The sequence below is a fragment of the Lagenorhynchus albirostris genome, chromosome 16, assembly GCF_949774975.1.
Source record: "Lagenorhynchus albirostris chromosome 16, mLagAlb1.1, whole genome shotgun sequence".
NCBI classification, from domain to species: domain Eukaryota; kingdom Metazoa; phylum Chordata; class Mammalia; order Artiodactyla; family Delphinidae; genus Lagenorhynchus; species Lagenorhynchus albirostris.
Genome location: NC_083110.1, coordinates 30,762,743 through 30,780,316, shown reverse-complemented (window position 1 = coordinate 30,780,316; position 17,574 = coordinate 30,762,743). Strand labels below are relative to the sequence as shown.

At 52.4% G+C, this 17,574-nt stretch overlaps 2 protein-coding genes across 2 annotated transcripts in view; both read right to left on the bottom strand.

The window, feature by feature from the left end:
• Positions 1–17,574, bottom strand: part of ANXA11 (annexin A11) — a 40,867-nt gene that overhangs the window by 10,735 nt on the left and 12,558 nt on the right. Inside the window, exons 2-7 of the mRNA XM_060127094.1 lie at positions 6,555–6,617; positions 4,895–5,007; positions 3,562–3,948; positions 2,168–2,255; positions 1,828–1,922; positions 1,088–1,201 (exon numbers count right to left, since the gene is read on the bottom strand). Coding sequence (XP_059983077.1) covers positions 1,088–1,201; positions 1,828–1,922; positions 2,168–2,255; positions 3,562–3,948; positions 4,895–5,007; positions 6,555–6,609 — 852 coding nt within the window. The 5' untranslated portion in view covers positions 6,610–6,617. The remainder of the gene's footprint in view (positions 1–1,087; positions 1,202–1,827; positions 1,923–2,167; positions 2,256–3,561; positions 3,949–4,894; positions 5,008–6,554; positions 6,618–17,574) is intronic.
• Positions 10,245–10,658, bottom strand: LOC132507112 (small nuclear ribonucleoprotein Sm D2-like). The gene is given in 2 exon segments (XM_060126147.1): positions 10,245–10,634; positions 10,637–10,658. Coding segments are annotated over 2 exon segments (354 nt in total). The 3' UTR covers positions 10,245–10,302.

Below are 17,574 nucleotides of genomic sequence, written 5' to 3'. Positions count from 1 at the left end.
AGTTTGGACTCTGTGCCCCTTCATGAATATGTATGTGCCTTTAGCTTAAAACTTCCCCAGTTTTGCAGTTCCGGGAGATACGGCTTTGGGAAAGATCCCCAATGTTCTTACTTGCTGCAAGTAATAAATCTTTCCTTGCCTCGCTCTTTGGCTTGGCCTGGTCTCTTGACAGCCACAAAAAGGCGAACCCAGTTTCAGGTAACATCTTCGTGGGGGCAAGAAAAGTCACTGTGCCTATCAGGCCCCTGAGGAATGTTAGATTCCTTCTGCGGCACCTGCTCAGTTCACAAGGACTCCCCTGTCTGTGGGTGTGGCTCCTCCCCATCCACAGGACACCTGCTGGGGGTCTTGGGAGCCACAGGACTGTACAAAACGTGCAGGACCCTCCGCTTGGTCATAACTGATTGAACTAGGGGGATACTAAACCCAAACGAAGCCCATCAGAACCTGCCCCCATTTGGAATTTGAACCAAGGGACAGCTGGCCTCTTCTGTAGCTGGATCTCTGACAGGTACATGGAGAGGGGTCGACAGGGATGCTGTGCTAAGGAAGGAGAGGCATAGAAGCAGATGGAAGAATGAAGCAGACACTCAAGAAGCAGCAGAGATGAGAGAGAAAGTCTGCGCGGCCCCGGCCCTCGCCAAGCCAGGCTGCTGTTCCACTTAAGCTCCTCAAGTGCAGTTTCTGTTATCTGCTAACAACAGAGTCCTAATGAATGAGGATACAATCCACACCTCCCACTCTTATCACTGCATCACTAGCTCCCTCTGCAACCCCAGCTCCCCAGCCCCCACCGTGTTTTTAAGGTGGACAGACTTAGATGCTCCCTGATGACGAATGACGCCTCATTTGCCTCTTGGGGGAGCCACCAGAAGTTCCCCTTCCTACAGCATGTGGACTCCAACCGGGAGGGCCCAGGAGCCGCGCTGACAACCGTAGCTAGTAAGTGAGCGAAGACACACCACGTGACCCAGGCCTTTCCCGGGACAGCCCACACGGGTACACACACACACACACACACACACACACACACACACACACACACACACACACACACACACACACACACACACACACACATACACACCTTGATGGCTTCCTTTATCTCATAAGCATCAAAGAGGACCGGGGTCTTCATCAGGGCCAAGACTGTCTTCTCAAAGTTTCCTGACAGTTCAGATTTCAGATCTTTGATCAAATCCTGATTGGACATTCAGACAAACAAACAAAACCTATTTTCAGAATCCACAGGAGGTGACCAATAGGGACAATATCCCAGATCCAGGGACCAGCAGCATCTGCAGAAGAGCCAAACCTCAGGCCCCAGCCAGACCTGAAAAATCAGAGCTTGCAATCAAACCAGATTCCGAGGGGACTCATGGCCATTCAAGTAGGAGAGGCACCAGGCCAGAACACTAGCCTACATGTACCCAGTGGTTACCTACCTAAAGATCTGAAAGCCCCCAGAATCAAAATACGGCCCCCGTGCATTTGTTCAGTACTTAAAGCCTCTTCCTTCGAAGGGAAATAACTTGCCCATGGTCTTGGTGAGTCGTGCACAGCCAGACTGGAGCCCAGATTCCTGGGCGCCTCTCATCAAACCTCAGTACCCTGTGGACTCTGGAATTTCTCCTTCAGAGCATCCTTTGCTTCTAGAAGATGCCATCAGCTGAGAGACAGCAGGAAATGCCCTAATGTGCCTTATGGTTTGTCCAGGAGATCTAGACCCACTAGGCCCCAAGGAAAAGCAGGAGTAGGGCTGTGCTAGAGGATATGCCTTAAGTTAGGAGGGACCCCCCCCCACCCCGGCATCTCGCCAACACTCACCTTTCCATAAGCTGTCTTGAAGGACAGGAGGATCTGCTGCCGCTGCTTGTTGGAGCGACTCCCCAGGCAGTCAGTGATGGCCTGCTCATCAGTCCCTGGAGGAAGGAGAGGTGGGAGTGGGCAGGGCTGGGGGTCGTGGGGATGCTCTGCGGCTACAGACTTTCCTGGCCTGGGTCTTCCAATTCTCCTGGGCATCCCAACTGCACCCCCATATCCACCTTCTCTTCCTCCACCACTGGGGCCAGGCTGCCTCCACCCAGCGACCCCAGCCCACAGAGCCACTGTGTAACTGCCTAGGGAGTCGGGGGTGATAGGACTCGCACCACCTGGGGTCTCTCACCAAAGCCCTTCATGGCCTTCCGCAGGACCTCGGCGTCTCGCAGGGGGTCAAACCCAGGAGCATCTGTGATGGTGCCTCGGTTTCCAAACTGCTCAGACAGACAGACAGCAAGAATGCTATATCCCCCAGACGTGAGACTACCTGCCCCAGACTCTGGAAATGACCTTTCCTCTAAAACTTGGGGTACCTGAAGGAGCCTGCAATCAACAGCACAGGGGACTCGACATTGAGTCGGCCTAACGTGACCATTACCTGTCCTGGCACTGAAACGTCTGCCTGGCTCCCGTGGCTAGGAGCCCACCTAGAACTGAGTCCTGATGCTGAAAATCTACCCTATGCCTGGGTCCTCCAGGCCTGGGCCCGGGCTCTTGATGAAGGGGAGGCCTCGGGAACAGGGGTGCGGCCTCTCCTCAAGGCCTCAGCACCACAGCACACATCAGGGCTTCCCTAGCGGGCCTGCTTAGTCCACCTTTGTGCACACGAGAAACAGGTGTTCCCTCTGTGATGCAGGTGTCCAGCCTTCACGATGGGACATGCAGCCCAGCTACCTCTCGGACTAGTTCTCATTTCCCGGCACTGTTTTCTGGACTCTACGACCCGCCTGCCTGCTGGGCTCCTTCCTGACATGACAGCCACACTCCAAGCAAACTTGATTTTTCCTGCCGGAACTCTCCCTCGGTGGATTGTCTAGTACAAACTGGTTTTAACAGAGGTAAGGAGACAAGCTGAGAGAAAAGAATAAGGGGGAAGGCAGAGAGGGAGGCTGCAGAGCAGGGCAGGGGTAGGGGGACGTGTGGGTGTGAGGGAGGGAGGGGAAGGGACCCTCTGACTAAAAATAGTAGTCAACCACATACCACTAGCCCTGTGCTTGGCTGGTTTCGCTGTGTAACCATGACAATGAATTCTAGGTTCTGCAAACATGAACTGCTCTCCAAAACGAGCCAAGAGCAGCCCTGAAAGAACTGCCAACAATCTTCCCTACCCAAAGGAGCTGGTTTTAAGAATCCTCTGAAGCTAGTCTGGGAGGGCACATCCGGGGGATTGAAAACTAAGAGCCATTGGGCAAAGGCCTTGAGACCAGTTCTTACAAAACCCAGGCCGTAAATAACACCAGACGAATGAAGAGTACCCGGAGGCATTCAGACCCAGCTCCCACAGGGACCATCTAACAAGCTGGGACAAAGACAGTAGCTCCCTAGGTCCTCAGGCGCACAAACAGGGGATGGGGAGTCTGTGAGGAAGTGACGCTGAAAACTACAAGTTAGAGCTGGAGGACCTAGTCCTCCCCTGTCCCCTGCACGGTCCCCAGCCCTGCTGGCAGAGGACACTGGGCCACATGTCTCAGGCCCTCGGAGCCAGGCCTGGACAGAGAGTAGCACAAAGTTGGCACTCACCTGGGCTGGGGGCACAGCAGGGGTGACGGTCCCGGACCCAGTGTACCCTGGGTAGCTTGGCACCGGCTGCTGTCCCGGAGGTGGCATTGGCGACTGCCCAGGGTAGGTCATGGGCGGCTGTCCAGGGTAGGCCCCCGAGGGCTGCTGCCCAGGGGGCGGCATGGGCTGGCCTGACACAGGGGCCCCTGGGTATTGCGGATACGAGGGCATCCCAGAGGGTGGGTTTCCTCCAGGGGGCGGGTACATTCCATATGGAGGAACAGGCTGCTGGGCGGAAGGGGAATGCCCAAAACCCCCCGGGGGGACGGGAGGGTAACCGCCCCCAGGGGCCCCCGGGTACAGGTTTGGCACGTTGGCTCCTCCGAACGTCCCGGACATGTTGGCAGCCTGAAAGTCCACGAAGCAAGAACCTTAGACTAACAGCCCCTGAGGGGCACAGCCATACTCCGTCCACCTGCCCTTCCCCGCCCTGAGCCCTGCAGCGGGCACCCAGGAGCCACCCTCAGCTCAAGCCAAGTCCGAGCACCACCAGCTTCTCAGCAAGGCCCACCTTGCCCACCCACCTTGTGCTACACGCCCTCTACCTGCACTGCTGACCCCCTTCACCTGCCCTGCGCCCAAAGAACCCACACCTGCTCTAACACCACACCGCTTCCTTATGCTACTGCCTGTCCCTTCCCAGTGGATGGTAAGTACTCCCAGGCTGGGATTTTTCTGTCTCCAGCGCCTAGAATGGGCCGGGCACAAATTAGACTGTGGAGTGGCTACACCGCTTACACTGAGCACACATGTGTTTTTAGAGGATAAAATATGCTACTTTACAAGCAAATCAACAAGAGTAGCACGTGCGTCCGTGCTGCCAGGCACCTGCTGCCAGGCCCAACCAGGAGAGTCATCCACGTGTACCAGCAGCCCCCGCACGCGTGTGGCCACCTGCACAGGGCACATGCGTGCACACACAGGGGCACTCCCTCACCCCTCTATCCCTACGCTGAGCTCATGCAGAAGGTGCTCGATGCATACTCCACGAAGGCCCCACCCCTACCCAATCCCCCAGAGCTGAAAGGGACCTGGAAGACCATGTGGCCCAATGCATTCCCCCACCGCTCATTTTACAGACGGGAAAATCAAGATGCAGAGAGGGACAGTGAGCCGGTGAGAGCCCCGATGGAAACCGTCATGTCCCAAGATATAGCTCAACACCCTCGGTGCCCACAGATACACACGCACGTGCACACACCACCCCCCCGACACCACGGAAGCCAGCAGCCTTTCGCCCTCTGGCCACGCCGGTGTGGCCCCTGGGGCAGCCCAGCAGGAGGGCTGGACTCACCATTCCCGAGAGGTAGTCCTGGTTGAACTGCCCTGCGTAGGTGGCCACGTTATCCAGCCCGATGGGGGGCATGTTGGGTGGTGGGTAGCCAGCACCTCCCCAGGCACCGCCACCTGAAAGCAACACCGGGCCTGTCAGCGCCCCTGCGGCTCCCCAGCAGGACAAGGCAGAGACATCAAGCTCCCAGGTGGTCGGAGGGGAAGCCAAGCAGAGCCGCGGACAGTCCTATATAGACCACACGGCAAACACTCGGGCAACAAAGTCTAGCCAGATCCCGCTGCCAGAGGAAGGGAGGAGGGAACCTTCAATTCGGTGTTCAGCAAACACTCCCAAGACCCTCTGTGGGTATTAAGGTAGGAGGGCCAAGGGCAGACCTGCCCTCCTGGGCTCACCCCTATGGAGTGGGAGTATAGACATAAAGACAGGTCACTCGGGTACACTGTGCCAAGCCCAGGGCAGCGGCAAGCTCAGGGATCACTGAGAGTCCACAGTGATGGAGAACCATGGTGGAGGCGGGTGGGCGTCGGGGTGGGGTGTCCTGCCAATCTGGCTGTGTGCTGTCATCACAAGTCTGTAAGGGGCAGGGAGAGGCAGGATGACAGGATGGAGGGAGACAGGGCTCGGTTATGGAAAACAGACACCTGTCCTTGTCAGGGGACAACAGGGGAACAGCAGTAAAGACCCCCAGCTCTGAAACCATCGGGACCGGGGTATGTGCCCCGGGGCAAGGCACTCAACCACCCTGGCTCAGTTTCCTCAGGTGAAGTGGGGATAATTGGTGTTTGCCTCAAATTGCTGTGAGGAGGATTAAGAGAGTTAATGCCGGGCAGGGCTTAGCTGGGAGCCCGGCGAGCATTCATATGTTATAGCTGTCACCATGACAAGCAGCACGGCAGCTAGGCAGCTAGCATCATCCTGCGGGCTGTTGGCCTGTTAGATGCAGCCCTGTCCATGACAGCGAAAAGGCCCTGAGGGCCCCGTGTTTGGCTTTCCAGCCCCAGGGCTCCGGGATACTCAGGACGGAGCTCTCCCGGAATCGCCCGCCTGCTCCCTCTCTTGCTGCTCAGGTGATGACAGAGGTGGCAGTGGTAGGACATGGGTGCCTGACCAGCTGGCGCAGCCTCCCTGCTATCGGCCACAGGAGCAGCTGCAGCAGTAACGTGTGACCCTTAGCAACTGCCTCCACTTCCTCCCTCTGCAGGGGCCCTGCTGCTGGGAAACCACACACCTTGAGCACAGGGCAAGAGAAGCGACAATGGGCAGTCGTCACCTAGCCGCGCTCCAGAGGACGCTGTGCCAGAGGCTCTACCTGGCTACCGTGTTCTTGTCTGGGCCAGCCCAGGGATGGAGGCGCTTGAAGCCATTTGCAAAGGAGAAAACTGAGTCTCAGAGAACGGTACACGTTTGTCTGCTGCTATCAGCTAATACGGCAAGAGGTCGGGGCCTGGCCTGGTCCTGGCTTTCCAGAAGTGGCTTCAAACCCTGACCTCGCCTGGCCCCAAGGTCCAAGCTCTTCTCCAGCCCCTTCCCTGCCTGGCTGCACTGTGGGGGTCCGAAGGGAGCAAGGAAATAACTGGAAAACACCATCACTCCCCCTCTCCACTCCTAGGCCCTGAGCAGAGAGGGCGTTCCCTCCCTCGCCTGCCCCAGACCCTCTTACCTGGTGCAGCTGGCGGGTAGCCGCCTGCGGGCGGGGGGTAGCCTGGGTAGCTCATGGTTAGATCTGAAAGGAAAGAGGAAAGTGTGTTCAGGCTCTGCCGGGGGCTCTCACCAGTCTTACCGGAGAACAGTGCCAGCCGCAAGCTGGCCCTTGCAGGAGGAGCTGCATCAGGCCTGACCCATGGTGGGCAGCCCAGCTCACCCTGTACCTGCCGGGCCCCCGTCAGCAACAGCAACCGGGGGCATTACAGGATTCACCACCCATGAACCAGTGAGTTTCCCTGAAAACCCCTTTCACCCAAGCTCCATTCCCACTTCTGCTGACAAGGGATGCAGCACGTGTGAAGCTCTTCTCCCACCTCATTCTCAGGGGGGTCCAGGTCTATTTGCCGGTATCTTCTTTATCACCATCCATCCAGCAACAGGGAAAGCCAGAGCCCCTATCTCCCTGTGCCCAACCTACAGACCCCAAGCTATACACAGCGGCCTCCAAATTGGCTCTGCCCCAAACTATGGTTTTTGTTCTCCAACCTCTGGTTCCCCAGGCAAGGGAACGGGGTATCATATCATCATTCCTAGAAACAAGGAGAGACCTCAGGAGGGCTCATCTGATCCAGGATCCGGAATCAGGACAAGTGAGGGAGCACAATCCTGTCCCTACAGATGGGGCAGATGGAGCTCAGAAAGGTAAGTGACTTGCAGATCAGTAGTAAGGGAAGGAGAAAGGCCAGAACCTAGAGCTCTTACCTGTTGGTGATGGTGTGATATCTGTTCTCACAAAGTCCCTCTCTGTACAGATCCCTCTGCCGTGTCTCATGTTAGTGGAACTGCCCAGGAGGGACACAGATCTGCCGTAACACCACACACTGTCAGGCAACCTGCCTACTCTTGCTAATCAGTGGCTGCTGCCGTTTGAGAGGCATCCAACAACCAGTGAGAGTGAGGAAACCTACGGGCCCCCTTAACAATCACACCTGCTGACCCTAGGTTAGCTGCTCTCTTCCCAGGCTGGGTCCCAAGCTAGTTCTCAAACTGCAGTGTGCATCAGAACCACCTGGAGGGCTTGTTAAACACATTGCTGGGCTCCACCCACAGGGTTTGAATCAGTAGAACCAGAATTTGCATTTCTAACTAGTTCCCAGGTGCTAGTCCAAGGACCCCACTTTGAGAAACACTGCTCTAGACGCTGTCAGTCACCTACAAGACTCTGGTTGCCTTTCACAGCTACACTGGTGAACTAGGCATGCTGTTTCCAAGGAAGCTGAAGGGCTTCCTCAAGGTGCCACCGGTCCCCATGGGGTGGGTCTGGGTTCTCAGCTCTGTGGGCATGGTAATTTGTTTGGGTCAGTGGGTCCCACTGGTGACTGCAATGGGAGGCCGGATGATGGCCTAGTGACCTTGGAAAGAGCTAGAATTGGCGACCTGCGGTGTGGGCCAAAGGCCCTTTCCCAAGCACGCTGTCACGTGGTGACTGAGGTCCCTAGTGGTGCTTTCAGTCTGACCCATCTGCCAGAACCCTCGGATGTCATTGTTGAGGAGATACCCTGGGGAGGCAAATGATGGATGGGCCAGGAACTTTCTGATGGAAGAAAGAGAAACCGGCCCTCAGAAAAACAGGGGGAGCTGCAGCTGTGCTCCTGACACCTTTGTCTCTGGAGACCACCTCCCAGGAGAACGAGCCCAAAGGCCCATCCACAGTCGGATGGAAAAACAAAACAGAAAAGCTGGATCCTACCCTGTTCCATAGGCCAAGATAAAACTTCAGCCAGACCAAGTTTAAGCATAAGAAGTAGCCATTATCCCCAAGGATGAAATTAAATTTCTGCGTAAGAAACAAGTAACGAAAACAACATAAAGACTAGGGAAGTGACAAATTTAGGAAAAATGTTTTATGATAAGAAAAAGACCAGTAACCTTTATAGAAACTCAAATGATGCAAACAATTACAGAAAAGGAACTACAGATATTCACCCTCACTAATATGCTGACTTGCCAGTTAAAAATAGAGAAGTAGAAATTAAACATGACACACGCTTTGACTCAGAAGCTCTACTTCTGGAAGTCTGTTTCCCAGACACACTAAACTGCGGCACCTGCCACAACAGCAAGAAGGAGCCCCCAGATATGCACCAGCGAGAGGCTGGTTAAGTAAATCAAGCAGATCCACACAGGGATACTCCGCAGCTTTTTCAGAAATAGCCAGCTCTGTAAGCGGTGATTTGAAACGATCGCCATTATTAATCGAGGTGTAGTGCTGTGTGTATGCTAACTTCGTTTAAAAAAAGAAAATGTACAAATTTAGTGCTGTACACACACACACACACACACACACACACACACACACACACACACACACACACACACACACACACACACACACACACACACATCCCTGGAATGTTAAACAAGAAACTGGGTAACACTTGTTGCCTCTGGAGGGGAAAACTGGAATAGAAATGAAGCTCACTGTTTATATTTGCATCTCCTGCCACATGCATGTATGCCAATTAAAAAAAACAACTTTAAGAAAGGCCCAATTCAGGTGGGGATTTCTGAGCTCACTTGAGGCCGTGCTGTTCTTCCAAGATTTGAATAACTCACACAGGGTCCATTCAGTGCAAGGCTGCCCAGCTCTGAGCCTGGGGTTGGCATTATTATATAAATATACCGTGGGACTTGGACCTGAAGGGACTGCTAAGGTTCCCGGCCTGGGGCAGGACCGCAGGCCAGCCTCAGCCCGCTCACAGGGTGATGGTGCTCATTCCCAGAGTTCCCTGACGATGCCCCCAGGACCCCATCTTCACCTCTCCCCAAGAGACCACCTCCAGTCTTCTCATTTTTCTCCCACCATTTCCTGCCTGAAATAGCTTCGCGTCTGCGACCCACTCCGTTCTCCTTCTGAGCTCTCTTGGGAACCAAAGGCCCCAGGGGTGACTGGAGAGCACAGGGCAGTAGCTCCGCCCCTCCCCCCCCACCTCCCCGATGGGTAACACTTGGGTGTTCTGGACAATGGAGACGGGATGCTGATTCCTGTTAAATTTCTCTCTTCCATTCTGCCCATCGTCCCTCTAGCCTACTGAGACCTGCCATCCTGACCAACATCAAGCATCTTAGCACTCTCTCTCAGCTTTCTTTTATATCCACCGATCGGGAAAGCATGGCATTTGCGTTCTTCCAGGCGAGTGATACAGAAAGAGCACTCCTGAACTGTCGCTGCCGACCAACTCCCAGCCCGACATCAGCCCACCCAGGACCACGCAGGTACAGGCGTTCAACCAGTTCCTAGAAACCAGCCTGCAGGGAACTTCTGGCCTCTGGTCCCGCTTCTCTTGGGGCACGATGCAGCACAGATACCACCCTTCCTTCCTCACTGGGACCATCGACCTGCACCTGTATGCCTGATTTCATCCAGCTGTGGCCCTCTCTGGCTAAACTGGTGCTTCTCAAACTTCAGTCTGCAAAACGGTCACCTGCTGGACTTGTTTTAACCCAGGTTGTTGGGTCCTGCCCCCACAGTCGCTGCAAGCGTAGGTCTGAGACTTGTCCAAACATGCTGATGCTCCTTGACTCTGGACTACACTTTCTGTAGCACTGCTTCATCACGCGTGAGAATCACCTGGACAGCTTGCTAAAAATGCTGAGGCTTTTTTTTTTTTTTTTAGAAAAAACACATGACTTTATTATTCCCAGCACAAAGGGCAGGTCTTCGCAAAACGAGGGGGCAAGTTCTGACGGCAGGGAGGAGTCCCCTACTTGCCGGCAATGAGCGGGTTCCGCAGGACCACAATGACCGAGTCCCCACGCAGGAACAGTTTTGAGATGTAGCGGTCCTTGTTGACTGGCTTGGACTTCTTCTTGCCCTTGCCACTCTTGGGGACTTCGGTCCACATCTCCTTCATGTTCTCCAGCACCATGTTGCAGTGCCTGTCGAAGGCCTTCACACGGCCCAGGAGCTTCTTGCTGTTGTGGCAGTTGATGAGCACTTGGGTGTTGTTCTTGACCGACTGGGTGAGCACGGAGAGTGGCCCTGTGTTAAACTCCTCCTCCTCCCGCTTCTGCAGCTCCTCCGGGGTCATCTCACCTTGGGCTTGTTGAGGAGGCTCATGTTGGCGATGGTGGTGGCCGCACTCTCAGTGCCGAGGCTTTGGCCGCAATCATTCTGGGCCCTTCAGTCTGAAAAGGGTCCAGGAATCCGAAATATAAACAAGCATCCCGTTCCCACCTCCAGGGATTCTTTTTAATTTATTTATTTTTGGCTCCGTTGGGTCTTCATTGCTGCGCGCAGGCTTTCTCTAGTTGCGGCGAGCGGGGGTTACTCTTCGTTGAGGTGCGTGGGCTTCTCATTGCAGTGGCTTCTCCTTGCGGAGCACGGGCTCTAGGCAGGCAGGCTTCAGTAGTTGTGGCGTGCGGGCTCAGTAGTTGTGGCTCGCAGGCTCAGTAGTTGTGGCTCGCAGGCTCTAGAGTGCAGGCTCAGTAGTTGTGGCACACAGGCTTGGCTGCTCCACAGCATGTGGGATCTTCCTGGACCAGGGCTCGAACCCGTGTCCCCTGCACTGGCAGGCAGATTCTTAACCACTGCACCACCAGGGAAGTCCTGCAGAAGTTCTGATGTAACTGATTCTGTGCTCCACACTCTAGGAAACAAACTTTCCTTTAAGGTACTTCGACACTTTCTAGCTTATTCTATCTAGCCTTTATTCCCAGCAGTAAACTCTGAGGATAAACACCAAACCTGGGCATCCCAAGATCCCATGAGACCAAGCCTCAGTTTCCTAGGTGAATGTTGAAAGCATACAGCAGCTACATAGGGGGCTTCTCAGGGACTGTAAAATGGCCTGTTCCCTAAAACTGTGTACATGTACACAAGAATACCATTCAATTTCAAGGGCTCCGCAAAGGCCCTAGCCAGAGTCCCAAACACAGGAATCTAGATATTGTTGTGTTGGGAGAAGAGGCAAAATCACCCAGAACAAGAGGCACCTCACTACCCTGACCTAGCCACACACCCCATAATGGGGAGTCTTCTTGTTCCCCCAACCCCCACAGTGGGAGATGGCAAGACGGGCTGGACGATGCACTATGCACATCTTCTGGTGTCCTGCCTCACTTCCAGGGACATGGAGGAAAAAGGATGGTGGCAGGGCCATGCCTCACACAAGGATATAGCACTGTCCTCCCCAGAGGGCCAGGTGGGGACACAGCTTACAGCGGGCTAACACTGAGAGGAGGCAGAGACCTGGACGCGTCTCCCAGGGCCAGAAGTTGCACGGCCGTGAGACCTCCCGCCCCAGTGACCAGCAGCAGACCAAGAGGGCCTGGACTAGGGTGGACGCTTTCGTGGGATGACCCCTCCACCGGCCTTCCCAGTCTGGGGGCTAGAGTATTTATTTGTGCTAGTTTTTTAACATTAAATCCTCAATCTGTGTTTATGCAAAAATTTAAATGTAGAGTTTAAACCATGCAGCTCAGATGATCCTTGCTGATTTCTTTTTAAAAATAAAAGGAAGAGAAGACAAGCTACAGAATGGAAGAAAATGTTTAAAAAGACACATCTGATAAAGGACTGTTATCCAAAATCCAGAAAGAACTCTTAAAAACTCAACAATAAAGTACACCTGAAACTAACACCACATTGTAAATCAACTATACTTCAATTAAAAAGAAAAAAAAAAAAACTCAATTAAAAAATGGCAAAAGACCTGAACAGATATTTTGCCAAAGAACACATACAGATAGCAAAAAAGCATATGAAAAGATGCTTAGGGAATTGCAAATTAAAATAACAATGAAATACTACTACACACCTATTAGAATGGCCAAAATCCAAAACACTGATGACACCAAATGCTGATGAGGATGTGAAGAAACAGGAACTCATTCATTGCTGGTGGAAGTGCAAAATGGTGCAGCCACTTTGGAAGGCAGTTTGCAGTTTCTTACAAACTAAACATACTTACTCTTAGCATATGATCCAGCAACAGCACTCCTTGGTATTCACCCAAAGGAGATGAAGACACACATGGACACAAAAACCTGTACATGGATATTTATAGTGGCTTTCTTCATAACTGCCAAAACTTGGAAGCAACCAAATTGCCTTCAAAAGGTGAACGGATAAATAAACTGTGGTACATCCAGACCATGGAATATTATTCAGCAGTAAAAGAAATGAGCTATCAAGCCACGAAAAGACAGGGAGGAACCTTAAATGCATATTATTAAGTGAAAGAAGCCAGTCTGAAAAGGCTATGTACTGCACGATTCCAACTGTATGTCATTCTAGAAGTAAAACTGGAGAAGTTAAAAAATCAGTGATTACCAGGAGTTAGGGGGAGGAAGGGATGAATGGGCAGAGCACAAAGGATTTTTAAGACAGTGAAGCTATTCTGTACGACACTAAAATGGTGGATCCATTAGTCAAAACCCATAGAATGTACCACACTAAGAGTGAACCCTAATGTAAACTATGGACTTTGGGTGATAATGCTGTGTCAATATAGGTTCATCAATTGTAACTCTGATGTGGGGTGATGATAGTGGCAGAGGTGGTGCTGTGAACCTAAAGCTGCTCTAAAATATAAATCACATTTAAAAATAAAAAATAAAAGGAATACAAACACACTGTAGGGAAATTCAAATGGAACAGAAAGGCACAAAGAAACAAAGTTCATTCTCCCCTCTAATCCCCTACTCAAAGGTCGCCACTGAGCAGTTTCCAAAGTATAATTCAAGACAAAACACACGCACACATACACACAAATGTAAATGCATACATGTATGTATATATATATACAGTTTATGTATGTTCGTATATACATATATGTATAATTTTTTAAAATACAAGGAAGAAATTTGCTTATCTGCAAACTCTCCTTGCTCCAGTACAAAGCTAGGTTTGGGCAGGCTAAGGTGTAACCGGTCAGCCACATGCCTTCCTGGCCCACCTCCAGTACCTGGCTGCTGGGAGATGAAGGATTAGCCAGCCCTGAGCCGGTCTGAGCAGCTCCTGACCGCCATACACTGCCCATCTCTCCAGGGTCATTGCTGAGAGGCAACAACCCAGAGCAGGGCACAAATGGGGCCCAAAGCAAGACTATTTAAGGTAGTCAGTTCCAAGAATGTTAATACGGAAAAGGTCCCTGATCAGCGACCTGGAGCCAGGCCCTCACCTCCCCAGACCTTGGGTGTGACAGGGGGCTTCACCTCTTGGGGCTCTTCCTAGTAGGGATTTTAGGACTCCTGAAAGGGACACCTCTTCAGGTTTTCACCCCAATCCTAGATTTACAGACTTCCTAAATGCCTACGCTGGAAGGAAACTTGAAGATTATCTAGTTTCTAACCACCTTGGTTTTGGAGCCAAAATATGCCAGGGACACCGTTTACTCAAGTCACAAACACATGGAGAGAGGGTCCAAGGTAGAACTCAGCCTGCTGGGAGCAAAGCCTGCCTACCTTTCCCTAAGAGGGTCATACTGCAAAACCTGTGACCATTTCAACCTAGGCTGGGCTGGCTTGTTTGGTGGTCCCAACCGGTCCTGCCACTGGTGACTTAGTTTAAGACCCCTCCTCCAAGGACAGTGCAATGACTGCTTTGAACTGCGGTCAGCCAAGGACATTCCTCATGGCCAGGAGGTTCCAGAAACTCTGAGGTGCCTCGGCTCCCACCACCTCCCTCTCCCCATACCTACAGGGACAGGAGGAGAGAAGCCTGGCACAGCCCACGCTCTGCCACACACAGTCCTTCAAAGTCGTGCTCAGGTCTAGCCTGGACTCCCATCTCCAGCTCAGCCTTGCCAAGCAAAAACAGGCCGCATGATGTAGAGCTCAGTGCTTCCTGAACTGTGTTCCCCGACACCAGCTTACATCTTATGAGTTGAGAATTTACCAGGTGCCCAGTTAAAAAAGAGAAAGAGATTAGTTGTCCAAAAACTTTGGAAAACGCTGCCTATGACATCCCCTTCCGGAAAAGTGCCAATACTTAATAGGATAATAAAGGCTCTGAGAAGTCCTGTAACAAAGGTGCCTGCTTAACTTTTTCCCTCAATTTCCCAAACTTACTAGGCAATAATAATAATAGTTAACATTTATCGAATACTTATTATGTACTAGGCACTGTGTTAAGTGCTATACATGGAATAGAACTTTACAACAACTCTATAAGACAAATACTAAGATTATGATCTCTGTATAAGAGATAAGGAAACTGAGGTATGGAGAGATTATACAAGTTGCCCTAGGTTACAGCTAGTAAATGATAAGCCAGGATTCAAGCCCAAGCAGCCAGGCTCCGAGGCTCAGGACTTTTACCCCTACGCTGTACTTCCTCACATGGCCCACCAGCCCCAGACGCTAGTATTTCAAAGACCAAAACTTTAAAAACACTGGTTGATGGAATACAACAGACCTAGGAAGCAGGACACCAGGTTTCCCCGTGATCCCGAGCATCTCACTAAAGGCAGTCTAGGGTGGTGGGAGGAGCGTGAACTCTGAAGCCAGATGTGGCCCAGGCTCGAATCCCAGTTCTGCTCCCTAAGAGGTGCGTGGTCTTGGGCAGGTTATTTAACCTTTCTGGGCTTCAGTTTTCCACATCTGTTAAATGTAGATAGTAACAGTTTAACATCAAATATGTTCTCATGATATCATTTAACCTCTCATTGTATCAGTTTCCCCAACATAAAATAGCAAACAGGATTAGAGGGTCCCAGAGGACCCTGGGCCATTTGATAATACACAGGATGAGAAATGTGGGAGCAGGGAGGGCACAGGGTGGAGAGCTGGGGGTCAGAACAGTGTGAAGAAGGGCAGAGGACAGGAGCAGTAAAGTCAGCTGGTTCCTTCTCCCACACCAAGCCCAGTGCAGCAGCAGATCCTGGACGGGAATGGCTGTGCTGGATTTTCCAATCTCCACGAGGAGAAACCACCAACAGGAAACTGGCAGTGTTTTCTTTCCAACCCTGCTGCAGGCCTGGGTGCCCTGGAGGCTTGGTCCAAGCTCCAGGAAAAAAAGGGGGTGGGAGGGATGGAGCAGGAAGCACCTTTGAGAAGGCCTTTGGAAAAGAAACCTGCCCAGGAGCAGGGCCTCAGCCTGCACAAAGCTCCAGCCGTGCCCGCACCCAGGAGCCTGCTGTCCGCATGTCCACCCTGGGACGGCCCTGAGAGAAACCATATTCTCTGCTCTCAGTTGCCTTTCCAGACCAGGTCGTGGGAATGGAGAAGGAGTGAGGAGGGGGCGAGGCAGGAGGGAACACCTTCATGGAAAAGTACCTGCAGGCAGACAGGGAGATTCACAGCAGGTCTCTCTACTAACTCCTCCACGGCACAGCCCTGGCAAACCTGGGTCACTCCAGCTCATCGGGAGAGACCCCTGTGGCAGGTGCCCATACCAAACAGGCTTCCGGAAGAGCCAACACTTAACCAAATGCCAACCCCGATTCAGGATTTCTGAGGACTGGAAAGCAGCCACAGAGGAAGCAGGTGAACCCAGGTATGGTGTCAGTATTTGGCTGACAACCAGGCCCAAGACATGACGGGGGCTCAGGCTGCGGTTCTTGTAGTCGCCAAGGTTCTTGTGACAGACACAGTGGCAGTGAAAGAAAAATCCCCCCACCTAAGTCCAAGGTGTGGCCAGGACCTAAGGAAATACCCCCCTCCCCACATACCCCTTTCCCCTTCCCCAAATACGGAAACCGTGGTTTGTTTCTGAGTGCAGCTCAGGCTTGGGGAGGCAGGTCTGTGTCTGTCAGTTTCACCACTTCCGGTGGGGAAGCTGCCGGCAATCACACCACCTGATCAGAAGGGGCTCCTCGGGACTAGCGGATGTAAATCGAGCGCAAGCCCCAGAGCACTAGAGGCCTCCTGGCTGTCCCAGACTTGGCGCTCAAGTCCCTCCAGTTCCTGCAAACTCCAATCCAAGCGCTGTTCCTCCAGGATCGCCTGGGCCCACAGGGGTGCACCTCACTCCAAGCTCGGCGGCAGGTACTGTCTGCACAATGAACCCGTCAGAAGCTCAGCTGGAAAGGAACTTGGGGAGCTCCTTCTCTGAACCCCTCCCTTGTCTGGGTGGGGAAGGGGAGGCTGGGTGGCTCATCCAGGTCACACAGTCTAAGCATCACCAACACTGGGTCTCATAACATCCAACCCCAGGTCCTCCGTAGGTCCTTCTACCACCTCCAATTACTCTCTTTCCCACACTCTAAACCAGTGCCCCCATCTTTGCACAACCCACACTCCCCCATCAAGAGCTCTGTCGTATGAATTTTACCCACAGCCCACACAGCCTTGATAGAATCTTCTAACACTGCTGCTGGGCAACCAGGGAGAAACACAGGGTCCAATGACAATGGTTCCAATTCTAGCTCTACCACTTGCTGGCCGTTTGACCTTGGGCATGTTGCCTAACCTCTTTGAGCCTTTCTCCTTAAAACTGGGGAAAGTACATTCATCTTACTGTGTGGTGGTGAGGATGTGATGCACTGATACACGCATATAAAGCTATCCATCATGTAGCTTATTAGTATAGAGTAGGTGCTCAGTTAATTTTAACTTACTCCCTAAGGAGCATTAGCTTGGTAGGTAGGGTCTGGGTCCTAACTTCACCACTTGCTGTGTGACATTCACAGGACAACTTAACCTCTCTGAACCTCCAATGTCAAAAATATTCCCAACAGACAGACTGCACCCTGATCCCCCAGAACTGGTGACTACGTTGCCCTACATGACAAAGGGGCTTTGCAGATGTGATCAAGGTTACCAACCTTGAGATGGGTAGTGTATCCTAGATTATCCAGGTGGACCCATGAGTCCTTTCCTTGCTATGTTAAGGATGAAAGGAAAGGATGAGGAGAAATAAAGATGAAAAGAAAGAGATAAGAAGCTTGAGAGGGATTCCATCCATGCACGACGGGCGCCAGGAGCCAAAGAATGCAGACAGCCTCTAGAAGCTAGAAAAGACAAGGAAACAGATTGCCCTCTAGAGCTTCCAGAAAAGATATAACCCTGCCAACAAACACCAGGAGACCCGT